This window comes from Pseudoliparis swirei, chromosome 24 (assembly GCF_029220125.1).
Source record: "Pseudoliparis swirei isolate HS2019 ecotype Mariana Trench chromosome 24, NWPU_hadal_v1, whole genome shotgun sequence".
Classification (NCBI taxonomy): domain Eukaryota; kingdom Metazoa; phylum Chordata; class Actinopteri; order Perciformes; family Liparidae; genus Pseudoliparis; species Pseudoliparis swirei.
This window is the reverse complement of record NC_079411.1, coordinates 15,065,258-15,085,371: the sequence shown is the minus strand read 5'-3', so window position 1 is coordinate 15,085,371 and position 20,114 is coordinate 15,065,258. Positions and strand designations below refer to the sequence as shown.

Sequence of the window (20,114 nt, the reverse complement as noted above, 5' to 3'; positions counted from 1 at the left end):
CTCTGGCTCCCATTCTACTTTTTAAGACTCTAGGAACTACAAGTAGTCCCGCATTTAGTGAGCGTAGCTCTCTAGTGGGCAATATGGTCGACAAGCTCCTTAAGATATGATGGAGCATCACCAATCAAGGCTTTGTAGGTTAAGAGAAGAATTTTAAAAGTGATTCTTGATTTTACTGGGAGCCAGTGCAGAGCAGCTAGTGCAGGAGTGATGTGATCTCTTTTCTTAGTTTTAGTGAGAACACGAGCTGCAGCATTCTGGATCAACTGGAGGGACCTAAGAGATTTATTAGAGCAGCCTGCTAATAAGGAGTTGCAGTAATCCAGTCTCAAGTAACGAACGCGTGAACCAATTTTTCTGCATCTTTTGAGACAAGATGTGCCTGATTTTGAAATATTACGTAGATGAAAGAATGCAGTCCTTGAGATTTGCTTTACGTGGGAGTTAAAGGACAAGTCCCGATCAAAGATAACGCCAAGATTCTTTACAGTGGTGTTGGATGCCAGGGCAATGCCGTCTACAGAATCCACATCACCAGATAATTGATCTCTGAGGTGCTCAGGGCGATTAAAATTACTTCGGTTTTGTCTGAGTTTAACATCAAGAAGTTGCAGGTCATCCATGTTTTATGTCTTTAAGACATGCTTGAATTTTACAGAGTTGGTTGCTCTCCTCTGGTTTTATCGATAAATATAGTTGAGTGTCATCTGCATAACAATGAAAGTTTATGGAGTGTTTCCTGATAATATTGCCCAAAGGAAGCATGTATAAGGTAAATAAAATTGGTCCAAGCACAGAACCTTGTGGAACTCCGTGATTAACGTTGGTGGTTATCGAGGCGTCATCGTTTACAAATACAAACTGAGATCGATCTGATAAATAAGATTTAAACCAAATTAGTGCCGTGCCTGAAATGCCAATCGACTGCTCCAGTCTCTGTAACAGGATGTCATGGTCAATGGTGTCGAATGCAGCACTAAGGTCTAACAAGACCAGGACAGAGAGGAGTCCTTTATCTGCTGCCATTAAGAGGTCATTTGTAATTTTCACCAGTGCCGTCTCGGTGCTGTGGTGTTTTCTAAATCCTGATTGAAATTTCTCAAATAAACTATTATGATGTAGAAAGTCGCACAACTGATTTGCGACCACTTTCTCAAGGATCTTGGAGAGGAAGGGGAGGTTAGAGATCGGTCTGTAGTTAGCCAATACCTCTGGATCCAGAGTGGGCTTCTTCAGGAGAGGTTTAATAACAGGCACCTTGAAGGAGTGTGGTACGTGGCCTGTTAGCAGAGACACATTGATAATATCTAATAGAGAGCCGCCAATTAAAGGCAAAACGTCTTTAAGCAGCCTCGTCGGGATGGGGTCCAAGAGACAGGTAGACGTGTTCGAAGTAGAAACCGTTGAAAATAATTGGTCACGGTTGATAGGAGAAAATCCCTCCAAATATACACCAGGGCATACAGCGGTTTCCAAGGCCATTCCACTTGAGGACAGATTGGCACTGGTTATGGGCAAGAGATTATTAATCTTGTCCCTAATAGTCCTAATCTTGTCCCTAAATTATCAGACCTGATACATTTAATCTCCCCATACGGGGCTGTATCTGCAAGGAACTTCTCTGTTGCTGTTACTGTGTCACTCTTATTTTTTAGAAAGTATACAAACACTGCACTGGAATAATCATCAGTTGGATTTTCCCAGCTGCTCCTGAACGCATCATCTCACTCTTCCGGTAAGCTTTGGTTGCCAGCTCAACAGCGAGCATGACTTCTTCTTCTCCCTGCCGCTCCCTCTTGCTCAGTGTGTCTCATGTATAGTTATCCCCCTGCCTCCCTTAATGATAACGATACATGCAACAAGTGTAGTTTATTTGCTAGGTTGGAGGCAGGTCTAAGTGGGTTAGATGCACGGCTCCGCGCTATCGAAGCTCAGACAGCTATGCTAGTTAGCCCGCCCTCTCCCGTAGTCGGCGCGGAGCTACAGTCAGCTGTTAGCTGTGCCCCGGCGGTAACCGTGCAGCCGGATGGTTGGGTAACTGTTCGCAGGAGTCGTAAGTCTACACAGAAACCCGCTGTGCACCAACCACTTCACGTTTGAACCAGTTTTCCTGCTCAGCGACACACCCGCTGAGGAACACACCCTGGTTATCGGGAGCTCTATAGTCAGGAACGTGAAAATAGCGAAGCCACGGACCAGAGTCGTGTGCCTCCCGGGGGCCAGAGCGGGCGACGTGGAGTCTTGTTTGAAGCTGCTGGCTAAGGAGGAGATACAGTCAGATTGTAATACACGCCGGTGGTAATGACGCCGAGCCCGCCGCTCGGAACTCACTAAAATTAATGTGGAATCGGTGTGTGCTTATGCCAAGACGTTGTCGGACACCGTAATTTTCTCTGGCCCTCTCCCAAATTTGCAGACAGACGAATTGTATAGCCGAATGTCGTCTTTCAACCGCTGGCTGTCGAGGTGGTGCCCAGCGAATAATGTGGGCTACGTAGACAACTGGAAGACTTTCTGGGGAAAACCTGATCTGATGAGGAGAGACGGCATTCATCCCACGTTGGACGGAGCGTCTCATTTCTGCGAATATGACCAAGTTGATCACCGGACTTAATCTATGACAACCCAGGGTTCAGATCAGGAACCGGGAGCAGAGTTGTAGTTTAACACCCTTCTCTGCTCTTCCATTCGAGCAGTTACCCACCCTTGACTTTAGAGTAGAGACTGTGTCTGTCCCACGGCCACTTCAATTAAATAAATCAAGTAAGCAGAAGAGGAGTCGTACACAATAACCTTATACAAGTTAACACAATTATTTCAGCAGTGCAACAAAATAGGTCTATTAAATGTGGTCTCCTAAATATTCGATCTCTGTCATCTAAAGCTGTGTTACTGAATGATTTAATATCAGATAATCACATTGATTTATGTTGCCTAACTGAAACCTGGCTGAGCCATGAAGAATATGTCTGCCTGAATGAATCGACTCCTCCAAGTCATATTAATACTCACATTCCTCGAGGCACCGGTCGAGGAGGTGGAGTAGCAGCCATCTTTGAATCGAGCCTATTAATTAATCCTCAACCAAAATTACACTACACCTCATTTGAAAGCCTTGTTCTTAGTCTTTCACATCCAACCTGGAAAACACTACAGCCAATTCGATTTGTGATTCTGTACCGCCACCAGGTCCATATTCAGAGTTTATATCTGAATTCTCAGAATTTATATCAAGTTTGGTTCTTAAAACCGATAAAGTTATTATTGTTGGAGATTTTAATATCCATGTGGATGTTGATAATGATTGCCTTAGTGCTGCATTCATCTCCTTGTTGGACTCGATTGGCTTCTGTCAGAGTACAGAAACCCACTCACAGCTTTGGCCACACGCTTGATCTTGTTCTTACTTATGGCGTTGACATTGAGCATTTGAACGTCTTCCCACAGAATCCTCTTCTGTCAGACCACAACCTCATAACTTTTGAATTTATACTACCGGAGTGTACTCCGTTAGTCAAAAGTTTCTACACTAGATGTCTAACTGATAGTGCTGTAGCTAAATTTAAAGCGATTCCTTCTGTATTTGATTCGATACCACGCCTCAATATAACAGAGGACTCCTGGTCTAACTTTAGTCCGTCCCAGATTGATCATCTTGTTGACAGTGCCATAGGCTCTCTGAGAATGACACTGGACTCGATAGCCCCTCTGAAGAAGAAGACAGTGAGGAAGAGGAGGTTTGCTCCTGGTATAACCCTCAGACCCGCAAACTGAAGCAAACGTTAAAGCTTGAGCATATGGCGTTCAACTAATCTCAAGAATCCCGCTTAGTTTGGCGAGATAGTCTTAAAACATATAAGAAGGCCCTCCGTAATGCCAGAGCAGCCTATTACTCATCAATAATAGAAAAAATAAAACAACCCCAGGTTTCTCTTCAGCACTGTAGCCAGGCTGACAGAGAGTCACAGCTCTGTGGAGCCGAGCATTCCTATAAACCTTAGTGGTAATGACTTTATGAACTTCTTTAATGAAAAAATTATAACTATTAGGAACAAGATTAATAATCTCTTACCCATAACCAGTGAAAATCTGTTCTCAAGTGGAATGGACTTGGAAACCGCTGTATGCCCTGGTGTATATTTGGAGGATTTTCTCCTATCAACCGTGACCAATTATTTTCAACGGTTTCTACTTGAACACGTCTACCTGTCTCTTGGACCCCATCCCGACGAGGCTGCTTAAAGACGTTTTGCCTTTAATTGGCGGCTCTCTATTAGATATTATCAATGTGTCTCTGCTAACAGGCCACGTACCACACTCCTTCAAGGTGGCTGTTATTAAACCTCTCCTGAAGAAGCCCACTCTGGATCCAGAGGTATTGGCTAACTACAGACCGATCTCTAACCTCACCTTCCTCTCCAAGATCCTTGAGAAAGTGGTCGCAAATCAGTTGTGCGACTTTCTACATCATAATAGTTTATTTGAGAAATTTCAATCAGGATTTAGAAAACACCACAGCACCGAGACGGCACTGGTGAAAATTACAAATGACCTCTTAATGGCAGCAGATAAAGGACTCCTCTCTGTCCTGGTCTTGTTAGACCTTAGTGCTGCATTCGACACCATTGACCATGACATCCTGTTACAGAGACTGGAGCAGTCGATTGGCATTTCAGGCACGGCACTAATTTGGTTTAAATCCTATTTATCAGATCGATCTCAGTTTGTATTTGTAAACGATGATGCCTCGATAACCACCAATGTTAATCACGGAGTTCCACAAGGTTCTGTGCTTGGACCAATTTTATTTACCTTATACATGCTTCCTTTGGGCAATATTATCAGGAAACACTCCATAAACTTTCATTGTTATGCAGATGACACTCAACTATATTTATCGATAAAACCAGAGGAGAGCAACCAACTCTGTAAAATTCAAGCATGTCTTAAAGACATAAAACATGGATGACCTGCAACTTCTTGCTGTTAAACTCAGACAAAACGCAAGTAATTTTAATCGGCCCTGAGCACCTCAGAGATCAATTATCTGGTGATGTGGATTCTGTAGACGGCATTGCCCTGGCATCCAACACCACTGTAAAGAATCTTGGCGTTATCTTTGATCGGGACTTGTCCTTTAACTCCCACGTAAAGCAAATCTCAAGGACTGCATTCTTTCATCTACGTAATATTTCAAAAATCAGGCACATCTTGTCTCAAAAAGATGCAGAAAAATTGGTTCACGTGTTCGTTACTTTGAGACTGGATTACTGCAACTCCTTATTAGCAGGCTGCTCTAATAAATCTCTTAGGTCCCTCCAGTTGATCCAGAATGCTGCAGCTCGTGTTCTCACTAAAACTAAGAAAAGAGATCACATCACTCCTGCACTAGCTGCTCTGCACTGGCTCCCAGTAAAATCAAGAATCACTTTTAAAATTCTTCTCTTAACCTACAAAGCCTTGATTGGTGATGCACCATCATATCTTAAGGAGCTTGTAGTACCATATTGCCCCACTAGAGAGCTACGCTCACTAAATGCGGACTACTTGTAGTTCCTAGAGTCTTAAAAAGTAGAATGGGAGCCAGAGCCTTTAGTTATCAAGCTCCTCTTTTATGGAACCAGCTTCCAATTTCAGTCCGGGAGGCAGACACAGTCACCTCGTTTAAGAGTAGACTTAAGACCTTCCTCTTTGACAGAGCTTATAGTTAGGGCTGAATCAGGTTTGCCCTGGTCCAGCCCCTTGATATGCTGCTATAGGCTTATAGCTGCCGGGGACGTTTTAGGATGCACTGAGTACCTATCTCCTCTTTTTCTCTCCTTAAGGATGAATTTTCATCTCTCAATCACACGTTACTAACTCTGCTTTCTCCCCGGAAGTCCTTTTGACTTTACGTCTCATGGGGTCATCGGACCCTATGAGACGGCATAGATCCTATCTGCCTGATGGATCGTCTGGGTCGGGGAATTCCTGCTCATGACTACGCCACTGTCCTGTTGAGACTCCGCCCACTCCTCCTCCCCACCGCCATCTGCCTGATGGATCGTGGAGGTCTCCATCGTGGAATATGCCTACTATGAACTATTCATACACTCTGTCATATTCATTGAATGTATTTTAACTCTAAATATGTCCTTCTGTACACATTACATCTATTGCATCTGTCCATCCTAGGAGAGGGATCCTCCTCTGTTGCTCTCCTCCAGGTTTCTTCCCTTTTTTTCCCCCTGAAGGGTTATTTGGGAGTTTTTCCTGGTCCGATGTGAGGTTTTGGGGCAGGGATGTCTATGTGTACAGATTGTAAAGCACTCCGAGACAAATTTGTAATTTGTGAAATTGGGCTATACAAATAAACTGAATTGAATTGAATTGAATTGAGTCCGGCCATTTGGAATGTTAGACTCTAACTCAATATTGATTTTTTTCCTAAATAAACACACTATATGTATTTAGTGTATTTAGCATTTTTTTGGAGGGATGCTTGGACAACATTTTATGCTTATATGGAATTATGGTATTTTACAGAGGAATATAAAAAATAGAAGATAAAAAGATAAAGTCAATTTAACAAGTATTTCACTGGTAATTAGATTGGGCTAAAACGAAATGTTTGTTTTCAAATTTAAAATATAGAAATGTATAAAAATGTACTCTTTTTAAATATGTTTGCAATGCAATTATAATTGGTATATTTGTATATTCTGCACAAATGTATGCTAAAACAGATTGTGGCACATAAAGACAATATTGCTCGGGGCTTCTCTTCCGATGTCTTGATACAACTGGCCCCAGCAGGTGCACAATCATTACCAAAGAAAGAAGAAAAAACACTTTTTCACGGAGCTGCCTTTTGACTTGGGCGCGCGTATGTGTGCGCGCGCGTTGTGGAATGAGCGTAGCAGTGCGCTTATACTTACCCATGTAACAGTATCAGTTTCCAGGCGAGTAAAAAGCCCGTGACAGAGAGCCTCTTTCTCCTCATCTCTCCCTGCAGAGGGGCTCCGGGCCCTTTGCTCTCCTCGCAGCTCTTCACGCTCTCAGCGCCGAAAAAGACTTACCAAACATACCGTGATTAACAGGAACTCCACACAACTCAGGGAGTCTGCCTCTTTCCCACCAGTAGAACGGAAAAACAACAAGAGAGCTCCAGAGTAGATCGGTCAAATTAAAAAATATATTTTTTTTAAACGGGGGACAGCTGTTCAGACTCTTGCTCTGAGGTCGGTCCGTATACCCTCGTGCAGCGTGGGGATGGAGAGACACTCTGGACTGGCAAAGACTGACAGACGGCTCAGCCAATCATCTGCAGTGTTGTTAGTTTTTCCAGTTGAATCACATCTGAAATTACAAGCCCAGCGAACTGGATATAATTTAACACCCAACCATGCATTCTCTCTCTCTCTCTCTCTCTCTGGGTGCGTGTCTGTGTATCTCACCATCCTGTCAACCTTTCACATCCTCTTTCTTCTTCTTCTCGGGTACATTCTCCATCTGTGTAATGCTCTCTGTCTGTTATTCTGCTTTGTTGGGCAGGATCGCAGTCACATGTGTTTGTGATTCCTGGCTGTACAGTAGCCTATATGTCGATGACAGTGTGCCATATGTGGCTACTGGCTATAGGCTATGGGGGGGGGGGGGGGGGGGTCAAGTTCAGATTTACATCAAGAGCTCCCTGAGGCAAGAATGGATAAACAGTCGTGGCAGACTCAGGAATTTTAGATAGATTTGAGGTTAAAAAAACTGAACTATAACTGATTTGGGGGCATGTCCATTGACATTCTTTTTTTTATTTTCCTGATGTGCATTTGAAGATTTTTGGAGGCCAAACAATCTATAACAAGTGAATTGGTATAAATGACCTGTCAGTACTAAATGAAAATCCGATCAAGTGTTGCGATGAATGACCCACAGAAGAGGCTCAAAGGATCTCCAAACATCAAATGCATGTTGACCGTGTTGTGTTCAAGTGTTTAACAAGCTATATGAGCTGAAAGTTAAACTAATTTCTGGACTAAATATAATTCTTTAATATAGAGCGGCCAATCAGAAGCTATAAATCAGGTTATGTCTGAGATTATACTGTATGTCCGGGGATGAACCGCATTGAACAAGCAGCAGAATAATTAAACTATTTATACATCGGAATCAGGCTTCGCATGTCCGCTCCCCTCAAGCTGTTCAGTAAATATTCTGTAGGAGCAGGAAAAGATCTTCCACTTCACTACGTCATCACTCACACAAACAAGCACTCAAGCAAAGATGAGGAACAGATAAGCGAGTCGGTAATCTTGGCGATGTACAATATTTTTGGTGCACGGTAATCCATTAATGTATAGTCAGACAGCACCGGTCCAACCCCCGGAGACCTCCGTGCTGCATACGACCGTCACTGTGGAGTGTCGTGCTACATTGGGGCTCCTTTCCACCACTGATAGTCATGTTGGTTGAACAATGTAATATTCTATGTGGTTTTACCCTGTGGGAGAATTTATTAAAAAGAGAGCTACAATTTCTACATGTTTTATCAGACGTGAATGCAAACAGCCTGAAGTTACAGCTGAGAGGCTGCACATTACTTTCTCAGTCATTGTTACATTACAGATGCAAATAACTGGAGCACGGCACGAACACGACGCTGTCTGTACTTACAGGGCTGTATTAAGTACGCTCAACAACATCTTTGGATATTTCTATATATACATTGAGCATAAATTTGTGCTCATTGATCTATTCTCAGCTCTTTCATTTAGCACGGCCTCATTTGGAAATGGGCTTATTTGTTAAACAATCCAGCTGTCATTCATCAGCTGAATGAATTCACAATTTTAGACAAATCCTATTTGTGATTTCTAAAACATTGTTGCTTCCAGTGTTTACAGTTAATTTATTAGGCAGCAACCTCCAGTTCTAAGTGGAAGCCAACTTGCCTCCTTTCTCATAGCCAGCAGGGGGCGACTCACGCGGTTGCAAAGGTAATTGTAGAGAATTAAAAGATTCTATAGAAGTCTCTCGAAAAACTTTAGGTTTTTTCGAGCCGCCCATCCAAGACAACCTGCTCCCTCTGTGGTTCGTCACTCCGAGTTCATGAAGTTTATACAACATCACTTTTTGTAGGTGTAGCTACAAACAAGCGGAAACTAGTGCAAAAATAATAAGACCTACGTGTAAATTCCAAAAACATCAGGAAAAACGCAACAACCAGAGATTATTAAATAACTCACGATTTAGACTTAAAGTTCAAATCAAGGGCCTGGCTGCTTTGAGTGACAGGTGTCTCCTCAGGCCTGGTTGCAGGTAAGGTCGTGGACCACCACCAGTCCATCAACGATCCACCTCTCTTGCCTTCTTTGGGATGAGCCGTTTCTCTCTTTGAGCTTCACAGGCTCGTTAGAACACTGCGGATGACGTCACAGAGACTGTGTCCACATGTTATACTCTCCATGGCTATACAGGATATGAGATGAGACCACGTCAGGTTCTTCATGATGCCGACTGTTTATCAGCTCCATTAATGGAGGCAGAGGTGTGTGTCATCACCTTGTTCTTTTCTTAAATCAAGGATCAGCTCATTGTGGATTTCCTCTCGCTATGAAGTCCCTGACTTCCTTTGTAATCCGGTCCATGAGGCGCAAACGTCACAACAGAGTTCTCTCCACGTTCGGGGTTGCAGTCATGGTTTAGACTGTGAACGTGAATATGTACGTGACCGGTGCAGACACAGAAAGGTCTACATAACCAGAGAAAAAGGGGAGGAGAGTGTGAGGCTGCAGGCGGCGGCGTGACACTCAACGATAGCGATGCCTGCACTCTGCGCTGCTGTCATTCACCCCCCCCCCCCTCCCCCCTCCATACCTCACCATCCTCCCACTAATGTGCAAGGTATAAATCAAACATAAGCTTTGGGTATTACAGGACAGTGGCGATGTTGGAGAGTGCAGTAAGGGCTCACTGTCAGCAGAAGGGTGTTGTGTATATGAATTGATAACTGAATATGATAATGATAATTGGTAACTCAAAATGATGAACCGTACACCCATGAATTAGTGTAAAAGGTGAGGGGACGTGATCAGCGTGACTATCAGAAATAATTGGTTGAATTTTTCATTGAATTGGATTCAATTTACTGTGGACGGTTGGTGAGGTAGTGCAGGATCCATGAAGCGAGGTGGTGGTCCACCCCGGTCTGCTCCAGCTTGTCCCTCAGAAGCAAAGGCTGGATGGTGTTGAAGGCACTGGAGAAGTCGAAGAACATGACTCTCACAGTGTGTTCAGCCTTTTCCAGGTGAGAGAGGCATCGCTGCAGCAGGAAGATGATGGCGTCATCCACCCCGATGCCAGGTTGGTAGGCGAACTGAAGCGGGTCCAGGGATGAGCTCACCAGGGGGCGAAGCTGGACAAGGACCAACCTCTCCAGGGTCTTCATCGGGTGTGATGGTAATGCCCCCGGCCTGAAGCTGTTGAGGTCCTTGGGCCGTGGGGTCTTTGGTACTGGTACCACGCAGGAGGTCTTCCATAGCTGTGGTACTTTCCCCAGCCTCAAACTCAAGTTGAAGACGTGCTCCACTATCCCGCACAGCTGGTCTGCGCAGGCTTTGAGGAGCCTTGAGCTGATGCCGTCTGGACCCGTGGCCTTCCTCACTTTGATCCTCCTCAGTTCCTTCCTCACCTGGATAAGTGACACTCTGGGGGGAGGAGTGCTGTGAGATGTTGGAGTGGGGGTGGGTTAAGACCAGTTAGCATCAGCTTGTTTTTCAATTATATTAATTGTTGGCGGTAAGGAAAGCAGAACAGCGAGTGAGAGATCTGTCGTGCAGGAAGTTCTATATTCTTAGTTAGTACTTGCCAGTACTAGCCAATCACAGCACAATATTACTTGCCAGTACTAGCCAATCACAGCACAGTCACTGCCCTGGTTGCAATTAAGCATGAAACATATGTTACAAAGAGGTCGACTAGAGGTAACACAAACAAAGAAGGCCATAAGGTAAAGTGACCCCAATTATCCTGATGCAGAACAATTTAATTGGGCGCAGCCTCCCCTGTGTGCATTAAGAGTCCCAAGAATAGAACAAGTCAATTTGTCAATGAAAACATGTACAGGATCAAGATTTATCACAACTGGACAAGCAGTTTCTGAAGAAATTGCAGTTTTAGAAAGTAAAGTAATAGGAATACTCTCAGGCTCCTATGTATAAAAGTGTTGGTTCCTTTTCTACCACAGAAATATTGGATGACATACCAAACATGTCTCTATATTATGACTTGCATTCATTTATGTAGAAATTGTGGGAAAGAGAAAATATTTTTTTGTAAAGATTTTATTTATACAATAGAAATCCACATTCCTATTAGCTCCTTTATCTCTTAGGTCGAAGACAACATGACCCAGACCGAGTGTCCTTATTGGTTTGTTGTTGTCACTCAGAATTCGAAAATAGTGTGGATACATCATTATCATAGTAACTATTTACTTCTGGCTCCCTTTCCTTGTCATCCATATATATTTAAGCTGCACTTATTTCTGTTTTTACAATGATAATATTAATAATGGATCAAATTAATTCAGTGTGAGTAACGTGGGGACGTTTTTCTCACTCTGCTTTCCCCCTCAGCTTTACCGTTGAGTCTTTTTCAGCATATTGTTTGGTTTCGACAGCTTTACACCTCACTGTTTAAGTGTACTTTCATCACAGCTTAATTTGCAAGATCTTTTCTTCAGTAGATCATCAAGACCAAAACAGAGCTAAAAGGAATGTGGATTTTAAAAATCCCCCATATTTAAGAATATAGGCTACAAAATCCCTTTGAACAGCCATGGGAGACACTTGCTCCTGGCTCATCTGACAAACACATACATGAGCGTGTAGGCACACATGTTTACACCTCTACAAAAAAAGTGCGCCTACATTTTTCTACATTGGCCTACAGCAGCAATGCTACTGAAATAGCACGTATTTGCCCCAGGGATGTTGTATGTGTACAGATTGTAAAGCCCTCTGAGGGGAGTTTGTGATTCTGGGCTATACTAAATAAACTAAATTGTATTTAATTGAATACAAATACAATGCACTAAAGAATACAGAAACCATAGAGGTGCCATAGGTTAAGTTGAAAAATTTAGTTATCCTTGAACTGTCCTCTTAACTTTTGGAATCGGCTACACCTCCACACCTGTCACCTTTATGTACCAGGTGAGTATCACATTTCAAGAATGTCTCACTGTGGGCCCGCCCCAACTCTCCTTTATACCCGAAGGATAAAAAAAGAAAGAGAAAAAGCTCATTCGTCTTTCTGAGAGCAGAGAGATCTGCTTTCTAAATGGACTCTCAGACCACATCAGGGAAAGTTTATCTCCAACCACGAAAAGCTGGAAAAGTGAGTACATAACGGATTTTCACGTTGTTTTGATGTTTTTTATTTATAAGCCTAATATTGCTTTGTTTTATGATTTCAGAAACAAAAAATGTAATCATGTCAACCTGATATGAATATTGCCAGACAACTGATTTAACGCTACAGTGAATAAGTAAATATAAACTTACTGTAGATAGAATGAAATTATTGTATATTATCTTGTCCTGGTTTCATTCAGATTCCACAGTTAGCTGAGATAATGAATTGTGAGTGTTCAGCCTCTGTGTGTTGCTCCAGGAGACTCCAGAGCAGGAATCCACATGAACAAGTTGAAACACAGCACAGTTTCAACCCTGCACATTCCTGAGCAGCGCTGACAGCCGCTCATGTGTTTCCGTATCACTGCAGAAGCCATTTGATAGAATCTCTAGACTGTAATCTAATCACACCTATAACCTGAAACTGGCATAGAATTACAACGCGTCCATTATAAACCACTGTTAACCTGCTGTATATGTCCAGAGTTTAAATTCATGACATGGACCACAAGGTATTTGAGTAGTGATATGTAATATGTAGTCCTTCATGGCCCTGTAAACTTCACAAGAAGCCAGGCATTCTTTTGTTTTGAAGGTAGGACTGGGTCAGAGGTAACGTAGTGGTTTCTCCTCACACTCTGACACTCCTCTGGACTTCAGTCTTTGGGAAGCACACAGAGGAAAGAACTAATGTTTACCTTCTGCGTCACATGTGGGAGGGTTAAAACTGCCGATCCCATTCACAGGAACAAGGTTTGCGACGGGGTTGGTGCATCTGTGTGGGAGAGAAAGTTGGATTCAAGATTCAAGATGTTTTTTATTTGTCACATACACACACAGGGTGTGCAGTGAAATGAAAGTGGCAATGTAGAGGAGGCAAATTATGATGTAATCCATCATACATTTGAACTACTGTATGTGACGTAGATGTATTGACATGCTGGTTACGCTTGATGGCAACCAGTGTTCTCCAGACCTGTCATAAAAAAAGTTGCAATATTTTAACTCTGTTTCTATAAGCACAGGTGGAGCCCTCTAGTGGACTCTATGGGTCATCCAATCACAAGCACACATTTGCTCACTGAAAATCGGCACAACCGGCCAATCAGAACTTGCCTACCCAAAACCCTCTTCAACCAGCGGCGTAGGACCCTAGGGCCCACTTGGTAGAGGGTCCACCTGCACGAATAGAACTATGCTAACAATGTTGTGAACTCCGTTCCAACTCACACAGGTGTCACACTACTCGACTCTAGAGGCATAATGAGTGGAGCGCAATACATAACATTTACTCATTAACACGCATTAACAACCGTCAGACCTTCCATCAACGGAAGGCGGCTGGCCAATGGGAGACCAAAGTTAATAAATGATAGTCTCTGATGAGGCCCCTGAATGCTTCACCTCTTGCAGCAGACATCATGGTATTTGAATCTTGATCATGGTCCAACCCCTCCCTGTTCCTGATTGGAGATCCATCTAGGGTTAAACTGAAGTTATATTTTTATTCCATTGTCATTTTGCTCTTCTTCTTCTGTTGTAATCTTTATTGAAACTTCTTCAGGATGAATACAGTTCTATCTCATCTTATTCCATCTGAGTTGAGAATTCTCCTCCTCCAGCGCCGAGTGATGAAATCCCAAGAGAGACATCACACGGCCCACAGCTGTTGCAACTCCATGAATCAGATAACTAGTTGGGACGATTCTTCGGCCCAGAATGACTGAGAAAGCAGGGCGGGGACGTCAAGATGCACCGGAGGAGCGTTAGCAGCAGCAGCTAGCCTGAGCGTACAGCAGGCCATGCAGGCTGCTGGTTTTCTGCGTGGTCCAATGCCAAGGCACTTGAAGCACACGCCATAAAGATCCGTCCCGGCGATAGGGCCCGGACGTAACAGACACTCATGAGGTTCTCGAAGCTGAGACTCCATCCTTGGAGGTAGGCAGTCAATGGGCAAATCAGCATTTGCTGAGGAGAAAGAGGAGAAAGAGGATGTCGAGCAGCGATGTGCGCTGCGTTCTATCCTGTGGGGTCTGCACGTATTCGGGCAGGCGCATCCTGATTGGCTGGCTACACATGTTCAGAGGGTGAATTGATGCTCTTGCATGGAGGAGAGTATTACGCATGGAGTCCAGCAGAGAGCGGAGTGAGTTATAACGAACATGAACTTTCTCTGTTGTTTACCACTTCTTGGTCTCTCTTCTCAGAAATGGAAGCCGTTGTGGTTGTCCCTGTTTCCTCCCAGTCGCGATGGAGTGGGTCGACTGGAAATCCAGGATATGAGAGGTAGGTACCTTTTCTATTTAAATCACTATTTGTCCTAGTACGACAAAAGAATGTTTCTTTCTAGTTTTCTTGTCTGACCAAATTCATATTAAAATCACCAAAAACATAATCACTGGTGACATGTGGAAGGGACGTAGTAAACAAAAATACAGAAGTGCATCTCCAGAGATAGATATACATTTATTTCTACAAATTCAAAGGAAAAGTCTTAATCAACTTCTGCCCAGTTAAATGAATCCCGAATATAAATGAACACTCTCCTCTTCTGGTATTTTTATCTTTACTAAAACATGTATACCCACGCATGTATAATGGTTACAACCTTTCTGTGAAGGCAACTTTCATTGAAGCACAACAACTCCACATTTGAATCCAACAGTAGAGGCTTCTAATATTTAGATGTCCCCCCCATTAGCGCCCGAGGTTGACTTTGAAGTCCTTAATGACTTTTGTGTCGTTAGGTGGAGCATTGTGTTTTGTATGTGTTCTGACTTTGTGGCAGAGCTTTTGCCGTTGGTATTCACATGGATTTATTTTAGGTTATCTGTTTCCCCAATGCATAATGTTAATGTAGCATCCTGTTCTTCCCTTGTGATGATGGTGGTGGAGGCGATCATGTGACTGGGGTCAGGAGACACTACCAGCCTCACGGTGACAGGAAGCAGAAGGTGGTCCGACTGTCTGAGATCATCAGTGTCCTCAGACTCCCCCCGAACGCAGAGGCCTGTCCCATGGTCAGTCTTTCTGGTTGTTTATCATGTTTCATGTATAAGTGATAGTTAAATATGAACCAGAAGCTGCTCTCTGTGCTGTTTGAAGGAGAACATGTCAGCCTTTTGTGTGGAGACACGGGACAGAACGATGGTGTTTGCTGCTCTCAAAGAGGACTGCGCTGGGTGGGTGGAGAAACTGTGTCACAGCACGTTTCAGGTGAGAGGGAAACCCAAATAACACAAACTGTGTTAATTGTTAGTACCTTGATAATTGTTATTCCAGACCATGAACTACACATTATATTTTAATAGTATATAAATTCAAAAATAAATCTTCTCACACTTTTGCCTTTAATCAACAGTTTTAGACACAGGGGAAGAGAGAAGAGTATGACATGCAATGGTTTTAAAACTTAACTTTTAAAACTGTGCTTCTCTCTCTCTCTCTCTCTCTCTCTCTCTCTCTCTCTCTCTCTCTCTCAGAGAGGTGTCGGCTCAGACTCTAATCAGCTCCAAATGGAGGAGAACCAGATATATGCCTCAGCAGATGAAGGTAAATAATTAGTTCCCACGCTTTTGTCTGTGTTTTTCATTATTTCTGCTCCCTTCCTTGCCGTTGTCATTGGTTACCTTCTCTGACTGTGATATTTCTATCCCTTGAACTCTTGTTGTCCGGTTCTGCTGTACATTGTAGAAAGTCCTGTTACGGATCAATTTCTGTAACTCCTAGACTTTATACATTTGAGCATATTGTTTCTGTGAGCGCCATAACTTGGGACTGTAGCTTTGAGGTCCCATTTGTTGTATCCTGTGATATGTGTGTGTGTGTGTGTACCGGGTGCTGCCCCCTCCTTGTTGACTAATGGGTCCCTCCATTAGTCAAGTAAGATTTATTTCGTCATTTTTAATTTTATTTATGCTCTTTCATGCTGAATGACGTTTTTCTAATCAACTTACAAGCAAATATCTGGTCAGATGTAAAGTGGTGCTTTTGTCAAGAAAATTTAAAGATTTGTTGATTAAATCAACTCATTTAATAATTTGAATACATTTATGTTGGACAGCCCTAGTTTCTCCTTGAGGCCTAAATAAATGTGTTTAATGCATTTACATCCCATTAAAATACTTGCAGTATTCTTCTTCTTTGCCTTTATTGGCCGCAATGCCACTTGTGTGGCATGTCACCGCTTCCAACAAGAGGCATAACATTAAACTGGCAGTTCATAAGATAGAAACAAAACTAGACCCACTCCTGTTTAAATCTGAGAAAAAAGATGTTGTTGAAATGTTGCTTTCCCTGCCCTGACAGCCATATCTTATTAATTCTATAAATAAGGATCCTTTGTTGTGAAGTGATTTTGTCAATCTATTTAACAGCATGTTTCCTTTTAGTAATCTAACAGTGATAAGCTTTATTTGACCAGATGTTGTTGATAACAACACATCTTCTCTCCAGCCTCACAGTTCTGGGTGACGGTTCAGAGGACTGAGGCAGCGACACGCTGTGGCCTGAAGGGGTGCTACTGGCTGCAGGTGGGGCAAGAGGCTCTGCTGCTGAGAGAAACAGAGAAGAAGAGCATTGTTCGTGAATGGTCCTACGAACTGCTGAGACGATATGGAAAAGATAAGGTACGGTTTTTATATCCTTCAAATTCCCATCATATAATTTTCACACAGGCAGGAATTTAGAGGTCCCTGTGTTGAAATATTAAAAACAGAATATAATAGTCCATACAATACAATGTTTCAAAAATGCCACAATTTCTAATAACTGAGGTGTTGAGTTGGATTGCTTGTCATTCTGATAGGATTGCTGGTTGAATAAACATGCCTATGTGGCCCTTTGTTTTTTCTCTTCCCAGCTGGCCTTCACCTTTGAAGCAGGTAGACGCTGTGACTCGGGTCCTGGAACCTTTACCTTTGAGACACAGCAGGCGGACACACTGTTCTCCCTCATTCAGAGTACCATCGATCGAAAGACTTCAACTCTTACTTTAGGCAACCAAAACCAAGAGGGTGAGAAAGTCATCGGAGCAAATATATGGGCCCATTCCTCTCTCCCGAAAATACCAGATGTGTCCAGTACGGCTGGCATTCTGGAGAACAGACTGGGGACACAGGGAAGTAAATCTGCTGCTCTACCAGAGAGTGATCACGAGGATTTGGTTGTTTTGACAGAGAGTGTATCACTGCAGCCAGCTCCTATCACCCTCATGCCTCTTCCACTGGTCCCCACACATGGCAGCCACTCTGGAGGTCATCTTGGTGGCCAATCAGAAGCTGTATATGCTGACCCAGCTGATTGCATCCAATCTGTACCAAAAGCCCAACCGACCATGGCTCTATATGTAGACCCAGCAAGTATTCTCCCACTCAAACCCCCCTCAAGGGAAGCCATCACTGCACCTCCTAAGTCCTGGGCTACACCTCCCCGTGTTACCATCGGTCACCCAGATCCAGTCTACTCGGAGGTGTACGACAACATCAGTGCAGTCAAGAAAAAACAAAGTGAAATTCAGAGCAAAGGGAAAGTTGAGTGTTTTGCAGACAATGAACCCATTTATACTGAGCCCCTGGGCAAGAAGGATGACGTTTCCCTTAAGAATGAAAGCAAACCAGATCCATTTGCCCATCTTTATGCCCAAGTGTGCAAAACAACACCATCATTTAGTCCCTCTGCATCCTCTAACACAACCCCCTCCTGCTCTTCCTCCTCTACCTCGCTTTCTGCCAGCATGAGCACAACAGAGGCCACGGACCAGTCTCTTGATGATGTCATCTACGAAAACCTGGGCATCATTTAATTGAGTTGACACGTTTTTGTGCAGTGACTGCTAGAGACTGGGAGGTCATTGATAAACACTTTGCCTCCAGCAGTTAGGAACTGTATTCAAACTAGTACTCATTATTTCTAAAGAAAATATTAAGGGCTGTATGACCGGCTATTAAAAAATAGGCTATTACAACAAACCCATTATATTGGACTCATTATACTTGCCAACGCCTGGCCATTTTTTATTAATATAGCAACAATAAAAAAATATCCTAAAAATATTTTTAAAATGCATGTTTTGGACTGACAATATTTATACCCAGTGATACATAATAGTATTTTTGTTATGCCATAAAGTTGACATTATATTAAACTGTGAAAGACATGTTTGTTAGTTAGCTGATGTTATGCTATGATGATGTTATGATTAAAATGCTGTATAACTCGTAAAGATGACAATTATATTTTTCAGTGTTGTTCATAAAGTTCATAAAGTTGAGAGTTGTGCTCCAGTCCTCCTTCCTCCTTCCTTTCTGAACCACTAACACATACAGCAACGTAACCTCATACAACGAAAAGTGAGTTTTCCTACAATAGCCAGCAACAAGTGTCTTTTAATAAAACACTTCAATTTTCACAGGGAATATCCCTTAGGCAAAGACAATAAAATTACTTAGTTAGGTTTAGGAATAGATTGTTGTTAAAATAGCCACGGAATTGACGTTACTAAAGAGCTCTAGTTACGTGAGAAATCAATCCGCCTTGACTTCCTGTTTCACACGTGGAACAAACAGCCTCTCCTGGATAAACGGTCGCTGGTCGTCAAGCAAAACCCAACCCATTGTTTACAGTGTATTAATAAAGCAAGATTATGTAACTGGAACAAAACAACATTCCATTTGTCAGAAGCAATTAAATGAACCGTTGGTGAATTCAATACACTCTGGACTTTTTGCTGCTTCAGCTTTACTTGGTCTGGTCTGACCAGTAGCTTATCGTGGCTAGTGTTAGCTCATGTTTGCAAACTGCAGTTCTAAATGTTTAAAGACATCCCTTATTTCAATAATCCCTCTCTACTTTCACTCCATGTGGTACTGTGTTTACCATTATCCTGTCACAGTGGCTGCTATTCTGTAAAGGTTACACCGTTTTTTAATAGAAATACATTTGAATAGTTAAACCTGACTTAGAGCTACCACGTCAACTATAAGTTTGTGTTGATTTTTATGGTCCCTGGGAAAAAAAGGTGGAAATGTTTCCAAGCACCAGATTCCGTTTAGAAACCGTTTCATTTTACAACCGCAGGGTCTGACAGTCAGCCCCGCACAGTCCTGGTTCTGGTTCTCCCGCCCCACTGCTCTTCAGGGTGCCCAGCAACTGGTCCCGGGCCTCCAGCAACGTGATGTTGTTGTTGGCTCCGAGCAAGGAGGACTGACGAAGGGCCGCTGGTCCCGGGAGGAAAAAAACAATCTTTTCTCTGGTGGTCTCGTATAGAGGCATAAGTATTAAATTCTCAACAGGACAATATGACTTCTGATCAGAAGCTCTGTATCAGTGCCAAATGACCTGGTGCATTTGAAACTATGAGGGTAATTATGATTAGTTCCTTTACACAAATTGGTCCTTCTCAAAATACGGAATCTATGTCGCACTTTCCAACTTAATATTTACTTTGTTCTTGCTTTTTTTCTTTATTTCAGGGTATGGAAGAAATCTTAGATTTTTGGATGTGTTCTCCCATTTTGTTTTCATCCGTACAAACAGCTGTTGCCATTCGGTCCGTCCATTTCATTCTTATGGACGTGATATCTCTGGGAATGCTTGAAGGTAATTTCTTAGAATTAGGCAGAAAGGTCCAGCTAGATGCTGGCGGGGAAAGGTAAAATGTCAAGGTCACTGTGACCTCCAGTCCATCCCCTTCTTGTGAATATAGATAGAGGGATCCTCAGT

At 42.9% G+C, this 20,114-nt stretch overlaps 1 protein-coding gene across 1 annotated transcript; it reads left to right on the top strand.

Annotated features, from left to right (window-relative positions):
- The first annotated feature begins 12,256 nt into the window (after positions 1-12,256).
- On the top strand, positions 12,257-18,663 carry LOC130190632 (docking protein 1-like). Its single transcript, XM_056410143.1, has 7 exons — positions 12,257-12,375; positions 14,600-14,678; positions 15,288-15,412; positions 15,498-15,608; positions 15,875-15,944; positions 16,848-17,020; positions 17,254-18,663. Exons 1-7 carry the CDS (start codon positions 12,319-12,321, stop codon positions 18,193-18,195), a joined length of 1,557 nt encoding a protein of 518 aa, XP_056266118.1. The 5' UTR covers positions 12,257-12,318; the 3' UTR covers positions 18,196-18,663.
- Positions 18,664-20,114: the final 1,451 nt, after the last annotated feature.